The 25,299-nt window shown below is 39.5% G+C and overlaps 1 protein-coding gene across 2 annotated transcripts in view; it reads right to left on the bottom strand.

Moving 5' to 3' along the window:
- The window catches only part of RSF1 (remodeling and spacing factor 1), a 61,439-nt gene that overhangs the window by 13,582 nt on the left and 22,558 nt on the right, over positions 1 to 25,299 (bottom strand). For both annotated transcript variants that reach the window (XM_066989974.1, XM_066989975.1), the window contains exons 3-12: positions 23,275 to 23,367; positions 22,781 to 22,986; positions 20,613 to 20,770; positions 15,365 to 17,097; positions 12,989 to 13,186; positions 11,647 to 11,751; positions 9,907 to 9,986; positions 5,442 to 5,496; positions 3,958 to 4,067; positions 992 to 1,059 (exon numbers count right to left, since the gene is read on the bottom strand). In XM_066989974.1, coding sequence (XP_066846075.1) covers positions 992 to 1,059; positions 3,958 to 4,067; positions 5,442 to 5,496; positions 9,907 to 9,986; positions 11,647 to 11,751; positions 12,989 to 13,186; positions 15,365 to 17,097; positions 20,613 to 20,770; positions 22,781 to 22,986; positions 23,275 to 23,367 — 2,806 coding nt within the window. The remainder of the gene's footprint in view (positions 1 to 991; positions 1,060 to 3,957; positions 4,068 to 5,441; positions 5,497 to 9,906; positions 9,987 to 11,646; positions 11,752 to 12,988; positions 13,187 to 15,364; positions 17,098 to 20,612; positions 20,771 to 22,780; positions 22,987 to 23,274; positions 23,368 to 25,299) is intronic.

The following is a 25,299-nucleotide window of genomic DNA, read 5'->3' as shown; positions in this document are numbered from 1 at the left end:
GAAGTCAATGTAGAAGGCAGCAGCTAAATGTCAGCATTCTGATACTTAACCACAATCCACATTACTCCCAATATGAGTGCTTTTTGAGTAGGGCAGATATAAAAAAAAAAAAATACATCTTCATAATGCTTAATACCCTTCCTGGGAGATGTGGTGTTTAAGTTGCTGTTTGGCCAGTGAGTAGAGTTTCAGACAAGCTGATTTTACTGTCGAGAGACTTAGTTACATTTATTAAATCTTGTGTAACACACCACAGACACCTGATTTTCAGATCATCTCTATACAGCCACTGGCTTTCTGGGAACTGCTGTCTTTATGGAGATGCCAGAAGCTGTACAAGTTTCACAGCAGTTCTCTCCACACAAGTTAAGGTGACGTAGAAGCACAAATCCATCTATCTACCTCAGACACTTTAGAAGATCTCTCGTTTTGTCCCCTGTGGTGTCTTAACAAGCAACAAAGAACGTAACTTCACTTTATCCATTATAACTGAGAAATGCTTGCAGATCTGGATGAGTGATTTCAAGACAACAAATGTATTTGTAGACCCAGTCTTCAGAGTGTCCAACTGTGGACCACTTCGTGAACCCAATTTTTACAGGTGTCAAATGCCAATTCCACCAGTTGCCACTCCATTCGGAAATTCAAAACTTAGCAAATGAATTTTGAAAGCTTTCTTTAAAATTTTTAATTAATGAATTTTAAATGAATTATTTTTTTAAATGAATTTTAAAAGCTTTTCACTGTATTCATATATCAAAACATGTACACACCGAATTTAACTATCAAGACCAAATACTTTTTGCCATCTTTTGGCAGCCTGGAATGGCCGTTTCCAAGGGAAGTTAACTGACTCTAAAAGTACAGTAGTAAAAACTGTAAACTACGTTGTTTTAAGGGAGAGGATTATATTTGTTGCCTGTCATATCAAAAGAAATTTGGTCTTACTCATCTTACCCCGCTGCAACGAAAAACAAAGTCAGAAACATACCTCCTCCATCAGCTTCCTTGATATCATCTTCAATTGCCTCATCAATTGCCTCATCAAATTCATCAAACCTAAAAGTAACATCTTTCATTTATGACTTTATTTGATATCATGAAAACATACCTGAAAATCTAAAATTGCCTTAAGAAAATACAGTGCATAGGAAACGGGCTGGCTATATGACAAAACAACAGACAATGGGCCAGATATGTGATAAAATAGTAAATTTTTAAAAGGTGTGTTTATTATTTTGATGTGCTAGCAGAGTATTTATCATTGCCAGGCTGTATTACTATTGATTTATATGAATAGAAAACCACCTTCGTTTTTACATGACAGGATTCAGCAATATATAATTCCAAAATTATTTTAAATGGTATCAGTGGCATTTTTCAAACAGAAGACTAGTTTTTCACACCTTTTATCTGGATGACATATCCACTGAAAATTGGCAAAACAGATTTTCTGAAAAGCACCTGAAAAGTCTAATTATTCACCCTAATTTTTCCTTGAAAACTTATTTCACATAGCTTCATTTCCCCTCTTTAAAGCTCACAGTAATTACATCTTATGGATCTGCAAGATTGTAAGTCGAACAGATAAAATACACCATACAGACTTCATAATTATATACAAATACACATAACGTAATGCTAGATAAAAAACTAGGGAAAACAAAAGCAAAATACTGGAGCATGCTTTTGTAAAACTGCACAAATCCCTGCACACTGCATAACTCATTTAAAGGGAACAGCAAACGGAGGAGAAAGGATCCAGCCCCTTTACATGGAAGATGACTTCGTTGCTCTTTTTCTTCAGTTTTGAACTCAAATCTTGCAACAAAAGACTGTTACCTGCATTACCAAAACGATGCCTTGAGATATTACATGCAAAAAGTAGAAATTTTATTAATTACATAGGAAAAACGTCTTGTTTAGATTATTTTTTTCTTCTAATCATTTGCCCATTTTTTAATACAAATGACTGGTGATCGGACAATACTTTTATTAAATATTCGGCTTGCCAGTCACTGAAGATTACAGCTATGTTTATCTCAGTCCTCCATTGAGAACTCCATCAGAACAAGATGAAAATAAATCTGGCAATTACTCTGTGTTCCAACAGTAACCATAAAACTCTTCTTTAAAAATAACATGATTGATTTCTGGTCTCTCTGTACATCTAAGAACAACCGTATGTCATGTTTAAGGCAGCTTTACACAGTAAGAAACTAACTCTGAAATTATTCCATCAATGAGATTTATTCCACATTACTCAAACGCTATTTCCCTCTGCAGCGCTAAAAACACCCTCTTTAAAATGTGAGAAATCACTTAATGCTTTCAAAACACTGCTAACAAATAACCTGATATCAAACACGAGCTGATAACTGCTTGTCCGTTAGGTGTAATGGAACATTATTCCTTCTGCTGCTGCTTTATTTGTAAGGCAGATGTTCGCTAACCTGCTCAGGAGAGGAAGACACAGATGACTCATGGCACAAAGGAATTAACCTGTCTTTGGAGAAGCAGAATGCTACACGATACAGATTTGTCTGTGAGCAGAATGGGACGTTTAGCATTTATTTTCCCACTCTGAAGGAAAGCATACACAATTCTCACTGACACCAGTCGGACTTCACTGCAGACGCATCAATCTGAAGCGACACCCTGACATGTGTAATATTTCCACCAGCTCAAAGCTATGTGTACGATGGAGTCCGTAGGAAAGACTGTCATTTTGTATCAGAAGATTGATTTTCAAGACCAACGTTATATTAAACGTTATTTCAGATAAAAATTCCTGTCTTTGTACCATGTGTGCCCTGCTGAAGTCATGCCAGATATCCTACAGGCAAGGTTTTTTTCTCCTGGTCAGCTGCTGCCTGACCTGTCACACACACAGCAGCAAATCTACGTAATCGTGCCCGTGGCATAATGTTCCTTACAGAAATACCTGATTTTGCAAACCAGCAATGACATTTTCCTTAGTGTGGCTTCTGCTGTTGATTTTAAAAGTTACCGAAAATCAACAGCTAAGTGAGGTCAGGCTGAGTTTTCCGAACAGGCTGGAAAACTCACCAGACACAAAGGCTATGCCTGTCATCAACCAGACTGAGTTTAATCAGGGTTATTGCTGGAAGGTTTTGGAAGTTGTAATGTTCTAATTTTTTTATGGTAAAGGTCTACACAGAACAAGTACTGTGGGAAAGGCAAGTTTTTTTTTTTTTTATATACTTAATGCAGCTGGGACAAAAAGCACGAGCTCTCAGGCAACCAACCACGTCCTTCTCTAATCCCCTGCTGGCCTGGGGAGGATACTGGGCATATCTCAGGGCATTGTTTAGAAAATAGTTTATAGAACGCTCTGATAATACATGGAGAACAAAAGATAACACGAAGATTGTGCTGAATTTTGGAAACCATAGTGGCTCGCTCTACTTTTACTTTCAGAATGCAGAGTCTAAATGCCTTGGATTTTTAATTTACTAATTGCATTTTTATCATCACAATTACTCTGCAGAGTTGTTCTCTTCTAATTGCGTATTAAGTTTCATGCCCCTTTTGTGTAAAGTAGCAGTAAAGGGGAAAAATGAGGGAGAGGAATTTCAGGCCTTCACACAGAAACATGAGTTTCTCTTTCAAGAGAAAGGAGGGGCATAATTGGCCTGCTTTAACTTGCTGCAGAAACTGCAGTAACACCAAAATCTCCTCCAATATTCCTGAACAAAGAAAGTACCGTGTGCATTTTATATTTTTTATGCATCTGCCCTTCGCTATGCTATCTAATGTGCACCTCCATTTTAGAAACATCAAGCATAAGCAGTATTCAGAGGAAAGAACAAAGACACTTTAATTTGGCTGCTCTTTTAAATATAAATGCCTGCTTGAGAAGCTGTGGGTTGCTTGAGAAAGAAAATGACAATGACTTTTTTGTTGTTTTACAAGCTATTTAAACAAGCTGCCTACCTGTAGCTTATGCATTTCCGGGTTCTGGTAGACCTCCTTTCAAGTAGCTTTGATTTGGGCTTTTTGGAATCTTTCTTTTTTTCTTCCTGACCTTCAGGTATTTCTGGCTCCTGTTCACATAAGACAGAGTGTCAAAACGTTTTCTCTTCCCTCCCTCGCTCCAGACTTATTATGACTGAACTCCTACCGTGCAGATTTTTATGTAAGACAGAAAGTTTGTGTGTCCAACACAACGCATTTTGATTTCCAGTGCAACGACTCGTTACAGCGCAGATTTCACGGGAACGCTTGCTGACAGGGCCCTTACTGACAGCCTAATTCCACAAACACATAGTTTGAGCGTTCAGGTTATTGTATCGCTGTTTACACTGCAACACTCAGGTGATCCTCCCAGGACTTGTAAGCAGCAGCTGAACACGTTGTTGCTCACATAAATCTCTACCTGCTAAGCACAGGGACTCTGCATCTGTGCCCCCGCACTGGTCTCTGCCTCCAGACAGCTAACGGCACAGGTGGTTTGCTCAGGGGCTCTCCTTGGTCTAAGCCATCGCAAACGCCTTTACTTGGTGCAGTTTCAATGAAATTCCAATGAAATTCCACGCAGTTTAAATTTAAGACATTGTTTCCAAGTTATTAAGTTAAACAAACAAATAAAATCTGTCCCTGGGCAGTTATTTTTAAAAATATTTTCAAAATATTTGCTCTCAGCCAGAGAGTCCTTTGCAGGTTTGTAAAATCTGTTATCAAGCGTCTGATATCCACAGACAGAGGGAGAAAATTAGCTTTACTACAGCCAGCATGGAAAGTTTGTATTTAAAACAAACTAAAGTTTCATTTTCAACTTTCAAGTAAGGAACAGATTATATAACTCTGGATAAAGGCATTTGGCTATGACATGAAGAAATTCACTTTAAATGTATTCAAGAAGTGAAAAAAGGGCAATCACCACATAAGTAACAATATTTTTCCTATTCTGCAAAGGGAAACCGTGCACAAACTCTGTTAATAGAACACTAAATGCTTATAGTTTTTCACCAAACTTCAAATGAACTTGTTGTAGGCAAAGGAACTGCATAACCTCCTCACCCCCCATAGGCCAGACACACTGATTTCTCTCCATCAGCTCTAAAGGCTGTAACAATTAGCTCAGAGATGACTGTACAGCAGCCAGCAGAGTTAATTGCACAGAATCGCACCCTTACAACTGACAGAATGGCAGAGTGCTCTACTCAACACCCAAGTGTAACTGGGGGAAGGCAATCCTGCGATCGTCACTGACAGAGGACTGTGTGGAGCACCAGGCGGCTCTAATAACCAAGAGAAAGCTCCCTTGGCTTCAAATTCAAGTTCAGTCTAAAATGGAGGCCACAGAATTATTTCTGGCCTGAATATACGTTGATTCTTCTTTCCAAGATGCTACTAGCTCTCTGAACACACCACTGAGAAAGAATAAAGAATACGACACCATAGATGCAGTGACTTACCTGTGGTGGAATGATGTTCTCAATACTGATGCCCACGTACACCAACCGCTCTTTCCTTTAGGAGAGAAAAAAAGAACGTAAGTTTACAGAAAGACTGCAGATATCTAAAATAATGCTGCAATTAGCACCGTTTGAAGCTCTTACTATCACTTACGGAAGCATCCAAAGAAGGTGTTCCAACTGAAAACCGTTATTATAGTTGGAATCTAAATACTAAAATATCTAAATATCTAAATATTTAATCTAAATACTAAAATCTAAATACTAAATCTAAATATCTAAATACTAAATCTCACGTGATTACATTTTCCTGTATGCATAATGTAAGTGATTTCCAAAGAGTTCTCACAAACAACAATATTTGAAGATTGCAAGCACCCCAGAAATGACTGAATTCAGATACAAAAAGCAATTAAAAAAACAGCTGAAAAACCCTAATGTTGTGACACTAACAAATCTATAACCACCACTGACCTTGGAGGTACTGGAAGATAAAATGGGAATTTAAAATCACACTGAACTGGAAAAATGTACTCGGTGCCATCTGGGCACCACGAATACTTCAAGAAAGACGTGAGCCAGCCAGTAGGAATTACTGGAGTACAGCAGATGTGCCCTGCAGAGAAAGGCTGAAGGAGCAGGGACAATTGGTCTACGGAATGCAAGCTCAAAGGCAGGAGAGAGAGCAGTGCTCAAATATAGGAAAAACGACTGGAAGGAGAAGTAGGCTGTCCTTCTGGACACCAGTAGGTAACAGGATTAAATCAGAGTGAGTAAAATGGAGTTTAGGGAGCAGCAGCAGCAGCAAGCTTAGCTTGTCTCTGAGCATTCAGTATCATCTCAATTGCTGTGGGCACAAGCCTGGTGCCTGACCTCTGCTTGCTGCTCCAGCCCCACCAGGAGATGCCTCTGACATCCCAGCACCTCGCCGAGAGCACAAGGTGCTGACCTCTGGGCTACCGAACCCAGCTATCAAAGAGCAGCGTCTGGCCTTCTTCTAGGAAAACAAGGGATAGTTTGGATAAATGAAGACAGCAAAGAAAGCTGGTGGCATTTACTGGATCCTGCAAGGACTCTAAAAGCAAGCCACATCCCTACAGAATTTAAAATTAATTTGACTAACAGCAGTTTTGAACATACACGTTAGAGAACAATCCTGCACAGGGACAAGGACGAGCTAGACATCTGCCAGCAGACCTCCGGCTTTCAAGGCCCAGTGAAGCTCCATTCCAGTTGAAAGAAAATCGTGCAGGAACCAATGCTAACTTCTAAATTTCTGAGATAAAGATTCCCGGTCAGTCAGCCAGAATCAGACCCGTGCAGTTGCACGGAGCAGCTGTACTGAGCCCACGTCCTGGAGTCGCAACAGGATGCATCAGGTGCACAAGGACACAAAGGTCTAAGGTGCATCGTCACTTGAGATGCCTTTACTTCATTATTTTATGCACACACTTACAGGCTTCTATGGGTAAAAATTTGGTTTCTAAAACTTCGATTAGTTTATAAAGAATCTAAGTAAATTTTACAACAGCCTTCTGACCAGCCTCCTACATTTTTATCCAAATAACCTTCCGAAGAACTGTCTGCTGAAAGAATTTAGCAGAATATTTTTTAAATGACACAAACTGGTATAGTTCCTAAAGTAATACTGACAGAACGTAGAAATGGATTTTAGAATGTTTTACAGGCAAAAAAACCATGAGCTTTGACAACTCTGTATCATTAGACCTACATTGAAAAGTCTGGCTTTGTATTAAAGTAATTGTTTGCGTCTCCTACTATCAGGTTCCCAAAGTGAGAGCTCAAAAGAAATTGTCTTCGTCCACCCAAGCACCATGAGATCGGTTGGACGAGAGGAATTTTCTCATACACTGTGCAAAGTCACGGTGCTCTTGCAAATGAGTTTAAATAGCATCTTAAGGCAAGGAATGCAACTCCTAAAATCAGAAAATGTCTTTTACAGTCTCCGTTTCTCATTTTCTGCAGTGCAAAACATCAAGAGATGGGAGAGATGAGAAAAATTCAACTGGTTTTAAATGTTTTGGGGATCTGCTTTACCTCCCCCTGGCTTAGGTACCCGCTGTTTAAGAAATCAGCAAATAAAACCAGCCAGTCCTGCCAAGGGAAAGGTCTTAAAACAAATCGCACCATGAAGTATCAAAGCTTTCGTTATTAGGATGCAGCACCCAGAAGCTCAACATTTTAACCAGTGGCTTAAACATTTTAACCAACGGGTTTGGCGCTGTGGGTGCAGGTAAGCACTGACTGGTTACAAACACTTCCCAGAAGAACCCAGAAAACATCTTCTCTCATGTAAACAGCGGCAAAAGTTGCTAAAGGGATGTAAAAAAAAAGGGCAGGAAAGGAAGTGCTCCACCTGACTTGAGTGGAAAAAGCAGAGAAGTAGTCCCCAGAGGGATTTTCTATCAAGTCTGGGAGTCTCTAACATGAACTAAAAGGGGCATCCATAACAGCTTGAACATCCGCTCCTTCCAGCTCGTGATAGGACACGATTATCAAAGCGTGCATGAGACACCTGAAATTCAGCCAGGCTGTTGTGGTAACATCTTGAATTCATGAACAGAAGGAAAACAAAGGTATGACTTTGATCTACACATTTGTCAGAGTCATCGTGAGACTGAAAGTTTTCATAAAAAATCCATGATGTGGCACTTGGGGGATGTGTGAGGATACAGCTGAACAGCTGAATCTGTTCCAAGCAGGTTCTTGAGAAGCAGAGAATAACCGAAGCACAACGGGTGTCACTTGTTCAAACAGCACGGTAGCAACACTGGTTCACAGAGTCTTTGAAGTGTGTGTGCCCATGATGAGATAATTGTCTTCTCTTTCCCAAAAAGGCAGAAGAAATACTGTGATTTTACAGAAATATTATGTTAAAATATTTCTGTGCCCAAAACAACCCAGTTCAATTTATATAACAAGCTGTAATAAAAAAGGCCAGCATTTCTTCTAGCATTATAATTCTCGTTCTTTTCGGCCTTTTTATCTTAGAATTTCCTAAAATATACCACCACTAAGTTGAAGGACTTCAATATTCAACTACTGTATCATGAAATCCTTTATAGCCCAAATTCATTTCTCTCTTTAAGAGACTTAAGAAAAAAAAAAAAGCCTCTTACGGTGTACAACAGAAAACATTAGGTTAATTTGATGAGGTATGAGGATCAGATTGCAAAAGGGCTGTTAAACATCTGTTTCAGCCCCTGAAAACTTGCTACGATATCGATTGTACGCTCTCCTGTAACAGTTAGAAGGCCGTACTCTCATGCAACACCAGTGGTTACAAGGAAGCAAGACAGACTGGAAAAAAACCTGGCATTCCACGTAATGGTTGCCAGCAGAATATTTACCAAAGTAGGTCCAAAAATACTGTTCACCAGCAACGAGGCTTCCCACCACAAACCAGAGCAGCAGACACAGCTCCTGTGTCCCATACTCCTGCACAGATGGAGTAAGCTGAGCTCACTCGTAAAAATAGCTAATTGCTTCATTCCCAAAGCTACAAATTCACTAGAATTGGCAAGCCGAGGGGAATTTTACCACAGTGGGATCTAAATCCACTCTGAGCAGAAGCGAGGAACAGTCGGTACCTGATCTGTCATTCTCGTTGTTGCCGCAGCAGCACTAACAAACGGATCTGAAGGAAGCTGAAGGCAGACAGGGATTGTGCTCCACTCCTGAGCACCAAATCACTACACCCCGGGTGGTGTTACTGCGCGTGCTAGAAATACGAGCCTGCTCCACTACTGCCTTTACAGGGGTCTCACTTTCAGATGAATTTTGCCTTTCAATGTACAGTTCATGCGAAGTTGTGTTTAATAATGCATGCAGATGGTATTAAACGTTGCAGAGCACTCAGTGTATGCCCCAAAGCAGTCTGTTATGCAGATTGTATTCCATGTCCCTCATTTTTGGGTCTGAGAACTGCAGACTGGATGTTCCAAAGAGTAAGGATGTTGTCCCTAAGCACAGCAAACTGGTTTGCATTTAGCCTTTGGTAACAGCTGAGGTGAACCCAAAATTTCACTCCAAATTGTGATTCAGCTGCGCTACGGTAACTGCATAACCCTGTAGAACAAGCGAAGTCCAACAGAATCTAAAGTTACAAGACTCAAAAACCACATTCATCTGGATTACCTTTGTAACAAAATCAGGGCTTCACCTTGTTTACAACAGGAAATTTACACGGGGCTGACAGCATTACTAACGCACGCAGCTGAACCCGTGCTGAAAACCATTTAACTACAGCTATGGCAAGCCATAATTGTCCTCAGACACCTTGGCTAATTACCGGACTTCTCCCTTCTTGCAAGCTCTCCCAGCACTGCACCACCAAAACCTCTGTAACCAGTGGGAAGACAAAACTGGTCTCACCAGTTTCCAGTTTCTTTTATCCTGTCCTCCCCAGTCCCAGGTTCATTAACGCACGTTCAAAGAGTAGTACCTGCGTTCTGCACGCTCCTTCTTTTTTAAGACGACATCCAGATCTTGCAATTGTTCTTCTAATTTCTCACAGAGTAGTTTCTAAGGGAATGAAACACAGCGTTAGTTTCTTTCCTAAACCATTTTGGTCTACTGTTCGGACACTTCATTCACTATTTCTGTATTTGTCAAACTGATATCTGGAGGAAGGGTGAATGCTTCTACACTGGAGGCTCTTTGATGAACAAGGCTTAAAGCAAAGACTGTCTTCGTAAAGCATGTGTGTGCTTGGGCATGAACGTTTTTAGAGAAGCATCCTTCCAGTAACTGGAATTTACTGCAGGAAGCAATGCACCTGAAGCAAGTACTAAAGATGTTTATCATAAACATACTTCCATATTAGTATCACATTTTTTTGGTATTTATAACTTAGCCTCAGAGAAACCTACAGATTTCACAGACATACATAATATACACACGTGAAGCTGAGTGTGCAAACAGTGATTCTGTTTGCCACTTAATCTCTGGACAGCACACAAGTCTATGGAAAAAAAAAAAGTAGGGGCTACAGGAAAAAAAAGTCTACAGGAAAAAAAAAGTAGGGGCACATTTCAGCATCACTTTCTCACCAAATATTCCATATTGCCATTTAATGTGCAAGGAGCCGTATGTAAAAATGACTTTTTATGGACAAATTGTGCCTTGTTTCATGATCATGGCCTTACTGCGCTATGTCCAAGGATCTTTACTCTTTCACAAATTTGTTATTTTTCATATTAAAAAATACCAAACAGCAACAAAGCAAGGAGATGTTTTAAGTGCAAGCTGCAATATGAAATTGTGTAAGGAAAACTTTCTTACTATTCAAGATCATGACTACTCAAACAAAAACACTTCTCAGAAGAGAACTGAAAAATCGATGCGTGATACGGCCGTAACATGCCATGGTTGGTGTGGCTAGCTTTTTGCAGAGCAACAGCACGTCTGGCAAAGGATTTTTCCTCTGCAGATGGGCAGATTATGCTGAAAATGCACACAGGATGGTTCCCATTGATTTAACAAGAACAGCATCATACATTCTTTGGCTTATCCTTCCAAGCATCATCACTGCAAATCTTGCTTTTATTTCAGATGCCCTTTTATTTTAGAAACTGGGCATGTGCACTACCTTTTCTTTTTTTTCTTTTTTTTTTTTTTTTCAGAAGCAGCTTCTAACCTTCAAAAAAGTGGCCATTACTTGACAGGGACAACCCGGCCTTTCTCAGCAGAAGCTAACTAGATTGTGAAACCCATCAGAAAAAGCAGCTTTCTCTACCAGCTTTTGAGCAAACGTCTCTGGAAAAGGAACAGCACACCAAAAACAGCTGCTTGCTTTGGTCACTGTATTTTATATAGATATTCCCTGCTGCTTGTTGCTCCCCCTCGCAGATGCCAACATCATGTTTCATTTGGGAAAAAAAAAAAGATATTATATTTTTAATATTATTTTTGTTATTTAACAAAATATAGGAAAAAAGTGTGGCTGGAGTACACACCAGCATCTACACAGCAGCAACATGTAGTCATTCATCACTAAAAGAAGAAAGGGAAAGGGAAAAGACCCCACAAAACTCAGTTTTACTAATGGCTGAGGGGGAAGATCATCACTCCATCCTGGTCTACTTTAAAACAGAAAGAAGATGAAAGAAGGGAAGAACTTGTTAAACTCCCAACAACCCTCCACAAGTGCAAAGCTGAAAGGGAAGTCGAAGAGGGTCCATACGTGCTGGCAAGGTGGGCAGAACCATTCTCCGTCAGGAATTATCATCAAAGGAGGGCGAAGGCAGGCTGTGTGGTATCCGCTGTCACAGGAGTCACATAACAAGATCTGTTGAAACAAAACAAATCGTGAGTATCTTTTGGCATTCACAACATGTAACGAGCTCCAGAACTGTTTTCCCTGCCAACACAGAAGCGCTTCATAAATGCTTTGGGCTGTGCCAAAACCCCCAAAAATCCTGTATCGCTTATTACTAGCCGTTTCCAGGGCCAGGGGTGGTTTTTATGGGTAAGTTTATGTATCACAGTTTTCCACTTTAACACCAGATTTTGTCTCGTGTTGTGTTCTCAGGCTCTTAGCACTACTGGGCTACGCAGAGCGTGTGCCCGTGCTGTGGAATCTGGTAATGCTTTCCAGACCCCGGCCTAAGTGGAAAACTACATCTGGACAAGATGTGGTGTGAGCTGCTTTCCCTGTGCGCTCACGTCTCCACGAGGGAAACCTGGCCATGTGGAGGGAGCCTGAGCAATTTGAGGCAGTTTCCTCAGACAGGATGATTTTATGTCCAGGGATGGTAGAGATAAAGCTAGAGATAAGGCCTCGCAGGCTCGCAGGGATATACAGAACTAGGCAGCTATTAGGATTGCTGTTTAGCTGGGTAAAAAAATCTCTGGAGATCCCATTCCATTAAAACTGACATAAACTATGTGAGTATCTATTGCAATATTTACCTCTAACATCCTAATATTCTAACTTTGTCTCAGCTATACGAGGAATCTGTCACACACCTGAGAATATGCTTATTTTGTGGAGTCATAGCAAAACCGCACATTATGATTTCCCAGATGAACAGAGGAATTCATGATGGTATCTACTACCAATGAACCAGAACCACAAACATTAGAAACACTGAAAGCTGGTTGTGCTCTTTCTTCATGTGATTTTGCTGGATTCAGTTCTCAGGACGATGCGCAGCTTTATCCAGCTGGAGCAACTACGTAGCTCCAACCCTGTCACAAGACACTGGAGTGCACACATCGCACAGCTTTTTTTTTATATTGTCTCTTCTGTATTCACTGAAGTTGCAGGAGCAACCTCGAAGCCTCACCCACCTTAATTCTCAGTGTCTTAAGTTGCGTTATACCTCGTAAAAGACATTTCAAAGGAGGTAAATAAAAGAAGTAATGTCCTCTCCTTGTTAAAGGTTAACTCATCTTTCATCGTGGCTTCTTTACCTAAAACCTAGAGGGTACTCCACATACAGCCACCCCAAGGAACGATGTGCCTTCAGATACTCTTCTAATCTACCAAAAACACTCAAGAGAAGCTTTCCCCCAAAGCCTACCAGCTCCGGGTGGTTGGGAAGGCCACACTTCTTGCACGGCTCATCGTCATCAGCAGGTGCGGCTTCTTCTTCCTCCTCTTCTTCCTCTTCCTCCTCCTCATCAGAGTTTTTTTCACTCTCTGAGCCCTCACTTTCCTCATTACTTGAGTATTTCCACCTGCCACGTGTCCGTGTACCCGTCCACCGAACTTTGCTTCTCTAGGAGCGACACCATTTCAAAGAGAAAACACAAAGGAAACTTACAGTTTTCTTCCCAGATCCTAAAAAAATATTAGGCTCAATAGTGAAGTGATTCATCTCAATCACAAGAGTTTTAAATTCACAACAGAGCATTTCAACGAACAGATCACCATTCAAAGAGCCTTAAAGTTCAACAGGATAGCAAAGGGAGAAAAACACTATCTACCTGCAGAAAGAAATTTGCAAATGAGGTTTAAAAATAGGAAGACAGACTGGTGACTCGGCCTCTTTTCTCCCACTTTGAAAAAGCAACCTTGTTTGTGCACGAGGTAAATTCCACATTTAAAGTTTCTTAGTTTTCCTCAACCCAAACAGAACACTTGGTCATTTATTTTTTCTTGATGTACAGTTTATATCTTTCATTTTGCTTTAGGAAACATGTTTGCACTCTAAAAAGTATATCAATTTAACTGCTTTTCATGCATTTTTCTAAGAAAAGCACAATTTTCTGAAATAAAATCAGCGCACCATACAAGTACATATTTCGTATTAGTTAAAACTACATTCTACAACCTGGATATTTTAACTTTAAAACAACGTAAGAAAAAAAAGAAACTTTTCCTGCAATTAACTGTCTTGCTTCTCATAAACGTCGTGCTCTCACAAATACATTTTACCTGACATTGAAAAGGACACTGAAAAAGGAAAATAACTTTTCTAAGTTTTTCAGCTCAAACCATGTTTCAACTTTGACTAAACTACTCATTGATCTGAACCAGCTAAACTGAAACGTACAAAATATTCTAATTCTCCTGCAGGATGCACTCATTACACAGCAGTACTTGTCACATTGGTAAAGTTTCATTTTGGGTTCTTAACATTAATTTCCTGCTCTTAAGCTATTTTACTGTTCATTAAAGCTTAGTGGCAAATTTTGCTCTCAATCCATGAGAGTATTAATTTAATATTAGGCTTCCTCATATGTCACCATCATTTCAAATCTCTTTTTAAAGATCCTTTTTAGAAAGAAAAGGAACACAAAATATCCAATTAAAGATTAGGGTATTTTGATAAAATGACAGAGGCGTAATATTATCAAACTTCTTCCTCTGTCATAATTTTTTAAAACTGTCTAGAAAATTAAGCATGTTTAGATCTCTGTATCTTGGAAAAAAAAAGATCAAATTATAGCAACAGTATTTCAAAATTTACACTACTTGTAAAACTTAGAATCACTACTATCATTTTATTTTACTTCCATTATTTCATTTAATTATTTTGGATATATGACAGAATTTTCCAGTATAAATGTTATTATTCACAGTAAAATGAGCTGTTCTTTTTAGGAAGGTTATTCAGCACTGCAGTATGTAAAAGAATTTTCTAAATATCTGAATGTGTTGGTAGAACTACAAAATCAGTAAGGAAATGTGTAGTACTGAAAAATTAATAGGATTTCAAGTTGATACGAAAGAGTGTACTTAAAATTACAGCCTCTTTATTCCCTTTTACTCTTTTGCACTCCATAGCCAGAAACATAAGGAAAATAAATGAATAAAAGTTGATCATAATTACATAGATTTAGAAGTACTATACATACATACATTTAACTCCTTATATTTACCTGACATACTTTTAAGATCTATGCCCCACAATAACAAGTTTATAATGAAAAAAGACACCTCCATCCATAGTATAAATTGTTTATCCCATGTATAAGAAGAGCTAGTTATATCATGAAGCCACCACAACAATAGCTTTAGCTTCACCTAGAAACATAAGTCCTAACACGTTATTCTTCACCATTTTTGCTTTATTTTTTGCTTATGATCATCCTCATCCTGACCAAGTATCCATCTAGAAAATCCACGGGAGCTACAAGTCCCCATGCAGCCACTCAGTCAGACTGACTTGGGTCTGATCGTGTTGTTTGTTAGGAGAATTCACTTCCACTGGCTTGGTCTACTTTGCTTAGCTTAAATGAAAGATTTTATAAGCTGCTAAGTCAACAGATTTTATTAGTGCTCTCTTAGGGGATGTTTTCAGATTGGTTGAGTCCACTAACTGGATTGCAAAGCTATTTCCTCACAGAAGTTGACCAAAGGAATGTAATCCTTCATATTTTATGTAAACTCATATTCTCCTTACAGATAAGGCCATGATAATCTCTATTCCCAAGAAGTAAAACTGTATTACCTTGTTAACTTTAGAATTTGACTCCTTCTCCTGTTTTTTTGCATCTTCTTTTCGTTCTTGCTTTTGTGCTGCCGCAGGTTTCTCCTCATCCTCTTCAGGCCGTTTCTTCTCAGATTTCTGATCCCGAGTCTCCACAACTTTTGGGGTAGGCTTGGATATTCTCGGAGATCGCCGTAACGTGCGGCCAATGCTGACCTCTTCTGGTGGCGTTTCTGCCTTTCTCTTCCTACTTGAGATCCTAATTGTTAATTTAATTCCTTCTTTCTGTCTTTCAGAAGTTATTTCCTTATTATCTGTTGCACAGCTTTCCTCTTCAGAAACTAGTTTATATTTAAATTTGCTTTTAGGTACAGGAGATTCCTTTTTACTCTCCGAGGAGTCCTCCAGATTAGAAGCGTGGGCATCATCTAATCCATCTGGGTCTGCCTTGGCAGCTTCAGGCTCTCCCTCTTGCTTTTCAGGGCTGGCTTTTTCTTCTCCCTTGCTCTCCTCAGGGGGAGCAGGTTTAGTATCGGAGCCCTCTGTTTCTAAACCAGACTTCTCTAAAGTAACAGGCGAAGTAGATGCAGGAGGCGTCTCAGCAGCTTTCAGAGAATCAGGCTTCTCCTCAGGCTCGCTTCTGCTTTTCAAAGCCTCCTCATCAGGCAGCGCAGGCTTGGGCAGTTCTGCAGGAGCAGATGCGTTTGTGGCCCTTTCTAGCTTCTCTAAACACTCTTTGGGCGGCGGCAGTCTGTCCTTTTTGATTATCACGGCTAGCTTCTCTTCAGTATTTTTGGCACAGTCTTCAGAGTTTGAAGATTCTTCCACTACCGTTTCAGCAGCTGCACTGTCGAGGGACTCTTTTTCCACAGGACTAGATTCCTCCTTGAAAGGCACTTTCTGATTAGAAAGCTCAGAGACCACAGCCCCTACCTCCTTCACCACAGTTACTGCGTTTTTCTCAACTTCACATGCTTTTATAATTCTGCTAACAGAATTTAGGGAGTCCGAGATCTTTTCACCACTCTTATTACCATTTTTCTCTTTTAACGAGTTGCTGTCTTCCTTTGTAATAACCGAGTGCTCTGACTTATTGTTTTGTATGACACTTGGGGTTATTTTTTCACTGCTAACCTCTCCGTTTACCAGTATTTTCCCATCAGGACACAAAGCAGTAATTGTAGGGACTCTCTTAAAAGTTTCTTCTTCTGGTTTCCCTTCTTCCTTCAAGACGTCCTTCGTTGGAGTAACGCATTTACATAGGGCACCCTTTATCGGACTGTCATAGTCATCCGTCAGCTTGATCTCTCGCTTTTTAAGGGGTATTTTTGCCTGCTGGTCGTTTTTAAGTTTCTCGCTTTCTTCCACAGACTTCTCCACAATTTCTTGGGGAGTTTTGACATTAACACAAAATTCTAACCTCTCCGGCTCGTGAACAGCTATTTTGTCAGTACAACTTTTTACGTCTTTTAAGTCTTTTGGTTCTATTTTGTTTTCCTTCACTTCTACTTTAACAGGCTTGACATTTTCTTTAAAGGAATCGCTTTCTTCTTTGACAGTTTGCTTTTCTTCATTGTATTCTGTAGGTTTCTCTAATTTTACTATTACTGGCAATTTTATAATTTCTTTTTCTTCCACCTTCTCATTTTTCATTGTGTTTTCATCTTCTTTGACCACAGGAAGAGGAAGACTTTCCAGTTCCTTGGGCTGTTCCTCCATTTCCTCCTTTTCTTCTTTGATTTTTAATTGATTTTCTGTTGACAGAGAAAAACAACTATGAAACAAAACCAGGGGACCTACAGGATTACAAATAGCATCCATCAAAATGAAGGTGTATCTAAAAAAACAACAATCCAAGTGCCCCACAAACGAATCTTCTCTCCTGGAATGATTAGGAGGCTGGCTTGTCTAATGTTGTCATTAAACAAGGAGGATGCCAAATTTTAGCTACAGAATCTCAGTTCAGTTTAATTATACACAAAGACAAACCTAAATTTCAGAAGCTATCAGCAGAATTCTACTCTTATCCTCATTTATACGAACCTCTCAACTCCTTCAGTAGTATCACAAGACCTTTAGAGAACAGACACATGAATCCTCAGCAGAGAGCATGTGAAGCATCAACTTAGAGAAGTCTCGTTTGAGTTTGATTTTTTTCACAAACCAGAACATGGTGTGAGCTTCCATGTTCTTCACGTGAAATTCCATGTTCGATTCAGTTCCCTGTCTGTACAGATTTTTATTTCAAGAAACATCTAACTATTTTTAACAAGAAACAACTGTTTTTAACATTTCAAAGAAAACGGAAAACATTGAACACTGGGGCTGATGGCAAAATCCACCTGGATTCTCCATTCCTAGGCAATAAATACATCTCCTACGTACTGTCAAAATGCACGTGCCAGGTAATATTCTGCATTCACTTCATTTGCCATTTCTCAGACGTGCACAGCAAGTAGCAGCATATACCAGAAAATCCTGCAGAGCTTAAAGAATTAGAACATGCCTGCTTTGCTTAGGCAATTTTGGATCATTAGGGCTTAAAGTACACTTCCAGCATCCAGAAGAAACCATACATTTATTGTGTTGCTCTGTATTTCAGCCTATTACCTATCACTACTAAAGCCACTTAATATCTTGGGGTTTTTATTTTGCCATGCTTTTTGAGCATACGTTTATTGTGTTGCTCTGTATTTCAGCCTATTACTTATCACCACTAAAGCCACTTAATATCTTGGGGTTTTTATTTTGCCATGCTTTTTGAGTCAGCTAGGGATAGAACTAATTAGAAAAAGCAAACATGATAGCACTGCATACACTGTAACATTATCTTCTACCACCTGGAAGATGTTATTGCAAACATGTCGTAACTCCAAACAAAAGGATGTTTTTCCTTTCTTCTACCTCACCCCTCTCCCTCCGCGCTAGTGTAATTCTTCTCCAAGATGAGAGCTTCCCAAAGCGGTTAGAAGTACGCGAAGTATGTGACAGTCGAATTAATTACATTTAAAGAAAACAAGCATTTTACAAAAGAAAAGAGTGGTGAGGAGGAATTTGTACATTTTATCGTGTTTTCAAATGCAAAGCATTGTATCCAAATAAGTCTCAGCAGTTAGCAAAGGAGTGAGAGATGCATCTCAGCACACCAGAAACAGAAATAGTCTGAAGGCTCAAGACTGTTTTTTCCCCCCTCCTAGAGGTGATCACCACTCTGAGCTCTTGTAACATAAAAATAAAAGCTGCCTCTCTGAAGACGTTTGTCTGCAACGGTGTGAGCAGCATGTTTTCTGTCTGTATTCTTCTGTCCTCTCTTCACTTCTCTTTGGATAAACTTTGTTCAACCATTTCTTCCCGTCACCTACTACTTTCTCCCAAACTCCTAACATCAAGAATCTCCAGAACCCCCAAACCTCTCTATACTGAAAAGCAATGGTTGTTTTAAGATCTTGTTGGTTTTTTTTTGTTTTTTTTTTTTTGTTTTTTTTTTAACTCCCCAGACTGCTTGTAAGGCATTTTGTATGCACAAAATGACTCAGTAGATGCACAAGTTTTCTTAAAAATATTGAAGTCAAACAAGCTAGTAAAAAAAAAATAAATGAAGTTAAGCACTGGTTCAGTTCACTTTATTTTGGAATAATCTAATTTAATGCTATTTGGAAAGCTGCCAAAGCAAAATGGGTATGAGTCCTTTGGATAAATTTTCATAGTACCTGTGAAGGGCTTTAATATTTTCCTAGAATTTGAGTACAGACTAATAGGAAAAATTACTAAAGCTTCTCAACTGAAATGATCAAAGCTCTGTGAATACACACTGCACTTACATCGCAGCACATGTAAATAATTTCATTATTGATTACATATATGGGTCTAGTGCCTAGGAGTGATTTTGCAGGCTAATTAGTGTAAGTAGTGACCCAGGTGACGCTGGATGGCTGAGTGTGCAGTAGGACTTTGGGACTTATCCCAAAGTGGGGTCATTTATTAAAATGTTTTCAAATGGCTTCTCTGGAATTCAATTTAAAGTAAAATCATATTTGAAGTAGAGATCTCAATTAAACGATTTAAGTTGGCTTGACTGGTTTTTAGTGAGACAAAGACAAGCTCAGTACTTTGCAGAATTAATTCTGCAGTAACAGTAACTATACAGATTGTGCTGTCACTTATATGCAAAGGTAGATACTGGAAACGTTTTAGAGACACAATTCTGGAGTTTGTCCCAGTTTACTGCAATTTCTACCCTATCCTTTAAATATTTTCAAAACAAAACCAAATATTTATCTAAATGTTGCATTTATTTCTTCTGTTCTACAGCGTTTGCAAAGAATGGGAATGAGATAGCAAGTGTTCATCTTTGGTACTCAGAACAAAGACAGGTCTGTGCCAATTCTGTATATCTAATTAAACAGATGTGAAGAAACATACTAACACGCTGGAATCCTTAAATCTTGTTTCTGATTGAGCAAATCTTTTCCTGTAGTTTAACAAAACGTTAACACCAAGTAGTAACTGGTGTAAAATTACTTGGGATAACAAGCTTTTAGTTTTTCATAACCTTTAAAAGATCAGATTTTTGTAACAAAATATTTCAGGCTAACCGATCGTTAGTAAAACCAATGCACAAACCACCAAGTCAAGCAAGATATTAAATATGTGCAATGACATGATAATAAGGAAGGAAAAAAGGTTATTTGCTGGTAAAAACGATGTGGTGGAGGCAGCTAAAGACCACTTCATGTAGAAATATTTTAGTATTTCAAATTGATTCAACTTAAGCTCATGTCTTCTTGAAAAATCATGTAGATTGTGAAATAATTGAGGAAAAAGCCTTTTTTTTTGATTCAAACTTAAAAGTAAAAATAAACAACATACACAATACTGTATTGACTTCAATCATGGCATTGCACAAACAGATTTTTTTTCTTTTTGAAATTTTAATGTAATTAGAACAGGAAAAGCTGGGCAACAGTTTGATGCTCCACAAAAGCATACAATGACAAGTATTTACAACACTATACAAAATGTACAGCATAAATAAAATTACTTGGAAAACAATTTATACACATCTCTCGCTTTATAAATAACTCTTGAGCCTAAATACGCACTAAAAAAGTTCAGTAATATTTATCAGTGTTCAATATTTACTTGATATACTATGAACAGAAACATTTTTTTAAAAAAGGTCCTAATCTAAAACAGTAACTTTTCAGCAAGTTGAAAATTCTGACACTGCCACAGCACAGCATTTAAAATTTGAGAAAAGGCAGAAAACCTTGTGTAGCTGCTTCTTCACCCTTTTTGGTGTCTTCATCTTCTATGCTTGGGCTTTCACGTGATGAATTCTCCTGCTGAGAATTGTTGTTTTTCAAGAGGGCAGGATCAATTTGTGCTTTCAAGAGCTCAAGGGTCTCTGCAAGCTCATTTCGGTTTCTAGATGACGGAAGAAAAAAACATATTGTCTGATAAGCCACTTACTCACTCACCCCAAAGGGATTCATTAAAAATAAACAAACACCATCTGCTTAAATGAACGCTGCCCTGAAAACCTTCCACACAAGCACAGCGAAATGCCTGTCCTACCAGCGACTGCAATTTTGCATTCGGAAACTTTCCAATTTATCCATACCAAAATAAAACTACTTTGTTTTTTTTTGGAAGGACTTTATCTGTCCCAACTCAAGTCCTTTTGGCCCGGATCCAAGCCGCTACTATTTGTTATTCTTTCATTCATCCTCCTCTTACGATCCTCACTGGTTTTTCTTTGCCATTTCTTCTTTAACTCAGCAGAGAGGAAGCTGTAAGCTTTCTGCCTGTGCAGCAGAAGGGCAACCACATCATTCTAGTGAAATTTTCAAAGCCATTAAATAATTTAGATACTTTTTAAAACAGCCCATCCTAAATACACTCAGGAAACAATGCGAAGATGTCTACAAAACTCCAGCTACTATGACAGTGAGAAAATACTTGTGTATCTGTGTGTGTGTGAATCTCAGTGAACTTTAACTCCTTATTTAAACTGACCATCTAACTAGAAAAAACAAAGCCTTAATAGATAATGAATTTGAGCGATCATTAAACACCCTCATTGTTTTCATAACAGACTAGAATAATAAGACTCATTTTCTTTTTCAAAATCAACATTCAACGAGTTAATTACACTAATAAAAGGAAGACTGGAAGTGCAACAATCCTGACACGTAGAATCTCACAGGTTTAGAAGCATTTCAGGTTTCATAATGCATTTCTGTGTTTTTCTGCTCTAAGTGTGTCAGAATTTTCCCAGCAGAAGCCTGATTTCCTCTGCTTTTGGCATTGACCTCTGGAGTCCTTAATGTGGGAAGAAGATAAACTCTGCTCAGCTCTTGGCTGGCTTGTTTAGATACTTCACTGTGTGCACCCACAACAGCTGTCTAAATTTCATTGGTGGTGAGGCTTATCACTTTATGGCCCACTGACAGTGATTTAAACCATTCTGTGTGACTGCCCTGGTTACAAAGGTTACTAAGGTTATGGATATGTGAACAAGCTATGGATATAGAAGTTAAAATTTACAAACAGAAAAATAAAAAGTTAAATAACGTATATTATTTTTAAGATCTATTTCTGCATCTCTATGCACTTTTTAGTCAGAGCTGATTCTGCTGAGCCCAGTTTTAAATCCACTTGGAACTAATCAGCTGAAAAAAAGGTAAGTTTGCACGGAGATAAATTAAAAATGGCTAACTGGTAGATATGAAAAAACACACGCAAATAAAATTAATTATTTTTTCATTAAGAAAGACCCCCTATATACTTTGCATCGAGTAGGAAAGTGAAAGAAAAAAGTATGTAACACGAATCACAAAGGAAGATGACTAAAATGTTATCAGATCAATTTGCAGCAGCTGAGACCCAGGGGCACCGAGTCATTTACATGTCAGCCTGCATCTTCATCACATACCTCATCTTCAGTGATCTATGAGCTGAATTCTACTCCAGGAAGGGTTTAGTACCTATCCGGATTGCCAACAATGCTTTTAGCTTCATGAAGTTAAAATTGCAGCGTAATTCTCATTAGAACAAAACTGTCCACCTGTAATTGACTTAATAGGGCAGAAGTTAAAGAAGCAACAGTGCCCCCTCCATCTCCTAAGGCACTCAGCATGCCAGGAAGCAATATGGAGCTACTGTCCTCAAGGCAGCCTTCTCTTGGTTCCTCTTCCATACATCCTCTATAGCTTGATTGAGCATAAAACTCATAAGCTATTACCCACAGATCAGTGAGCCATTTCTGTACAGATTTTTGTACTCAATCATACATGATTTAGTACATGAAGGCAGAAAATCTGGCTGTTATGAGTCTACTCCGTGAGAAATGGAGAGTTATTGAAATAAATTTCCGAACCCAGTCAACAACGACAAAATATGGGGGAAAAAAAAGGGGGAGAAAAAAAGGAATACCTAACAATGCACTTCCATGTGGATCCATCCTGGTCATCCTGTTCTTCTATGTACATCCTGACATTATGCTCTTGATCTAGCTGATACCAATACATCAGTCCATCCTTGTCTCGACCAATGGGCTGAAGACGCATGGCATCAGCATCCTCCTCGTTAATTATATTTTTAAACTTTAGATTGTCATCAAACTGACATTCACAGAGATACTGGAAACATGAGAAAGTAGAAAGACTGTTAAAACATCAAAAAATGAAGAGAAATAATGTATGAAAGTCTGAGTACGAGAGGTATGCAATCAAAGCATTTCTGTTTGGGCCTGTCCCACTACAACGAACAGCTCGCCTGGCACAAGATCAGCTCCACATTCAATATATCCAGTTAAGGTTCCATCAAGCTAAATTTGCAAGGTGCTTCAGTGAGTTGAGAAAGCCAAATCTCCAGGATATTCAAGCAAGTGAGGAAAAAGACATTTAGAAACTTAGTTGAACGCGTACCTTCAGAATCCCCAGCTTGCACTCCACACTCATTTCTATGTATCCTTTTTTTTCCATCTCCCAAGCCCAAGTGCTGTTGAATTCTTGGCATATCTGTCACAAACAAAATATTAAGATTGGGAGGGTTAGCGGATAAAAGTAACCTTTAAACTTTAATAATACAAAAAAAATTTACGCATGATCTCTTCAGGACTGCAAGTCAAAAAACCCGGCACAAAAATAAAAATAAAACTGGGATAGGTCAGCAGGCACTGACAAATCTCCGTGGAAAAACATATCATTATGGCCCTGACCACTACTAATTTCTCTAAACCTCTTAAATTAGGCAGCACAGCCCTGAACTGGGAAGTTATTCTCATCTTTGCAGTGCAAAATCTTCCATTTTTCTCTGACTTGTCTATTTAGAATATAAATCCTCCTGAGTGGATATGGTTTCTTAGTACGTCTTTACAGCACTTACCACATAAGCTGCCAGGCTCTCTTGGGACCTACGTGTCCTACAACTGCACTGCAGATTATAAATGGAACTGATATTCACTCCACGTTGTGCAATTATTGGGCGTAAGTATCTTGAGCTCCAAGCCATTTAATAAATATTTTAAAATATTGTAAGTATAGCCAACCTCAATTTACTAAAAAGCAAATAAATTCAGTGCCACCAACGTGGACAAAGCCCAGAATGTGAAAAAAGCAGCAGGAGAGGACGAACAGACTGAATCAGGGGGATGTTCCAGTAATAACAGTGCAGAAGGACTTCCCTCTCCTCCCTGAACATGTCAGGCATGCTTAAGACAACTCTCGTGGAAAGAGAGGCGTCACAAACAAAAATCCAGCAGCTGCTATCAGTCGAAGACACAGCAGGGGGATCTCCAGCCGGCGAGGCTGCTCTGGTGCGAATATCCATCGGAAGGAGGCGAGAGCTAATCACGGCTACGTCTCCAGGTGAGAAGGTTTCGCAGGGCCCCTGCTGAATGCCAACTGTCCACATTAGTACACGAGGTACTTCTGCGCTCCGGTCTGCGAGGAACCACAGCCCTGATGGACATCCTCAAAGAAAAACAGCAGCAAAAATAACCCTAAATTTCACCCACCGCAAGTGCTGTAAATGTGGGATGCAACCAAGCAAGGTGGTGGTGTGCCTCCCGTCCCTACCACTGACACCGGTTGTTAAATGACCCAAGCGTAAGCTAGTTAAGGCAGACAAAACAGCAGAAAACTCTTTCTCCTTTTTAATTTGGAGAGTTGCTTTTCTGCTGGCTGCGGTGCCTAAACCGGCTCACTCTGGGGTCAGCGGAGGTAAGGTTCAGGACTGCCCAGGAAAGGAAGATTTGGGGCAACAGCTTGCAATTAGATTGGCTCAGCCACACCATAAAGCGTCCTCTGACTCTGCAACCTCCAGGGAATGGTGAAGGCGGTGCTCTGATGACGGTAATTCTGCTGAGGAGCAGTTTTCCCTGCTCTGAAGCTGAGGGACGTTACGCAGGTACCTCTCTGGCACAGAGCTGACAGTCACAAAATGAGGTTCCTCTGCTTTCTCTCTCATTTTCTATACTGTAACGTGAAGAACGCTGGGAAACTGTACATCAACCCCCTCGCTGAGGGCACATGCCAGTCAGTCACTGTTCATTGCTTGCTCATTAAGTATGAAAGCAATAATGAGAAGTTCCGTGTGCTTCGGAAGCGAATGACTGTGAAAGCAACAACTCAAGAGACATAAGGGCCGATGAGGCATCTGCTCAGACTGAAGCGACTACATCTTGACAATTAAAAAGCAGATGATCATGCTTTCTCCTGACAAGTGCTGTCACAGCCCTGAACTATTGATCTCATGGATTCAGACTCCGCTGCAACGTTGGTCTCTGCCTTCACAGAGGAGACATTTCGCACCGATCAAACTCCTGCTGCTTGCGGGAACGGCTGCTTTCGGCAGGCTACAGACAGGCCGGTACCTTCCCACCCTGTAAAAGAGGCGCTGAAACACATCTCTCTCAACTATTTCCCAAGCAGCTACGATGGCACCCGACA

The sequence above is a fragment of the Anser cygnoides genome, chromosome 1 (assembly GCF_040182565.1).
Source record: "Anser cygnoides isolate HZ-2024a breed goose chromosome 1, Taihu_goose_T2T_genome, whole genome shotgun sequence".
Lineage (NCBI taxonomy): Eukaryota > Metazoa > Chordata > Aves > Anseriformes > Anatidae > Anser > Anser cygnoides.
This window is presented reverse-complemented; position numbering and strand designations above follow the sequence as displayed.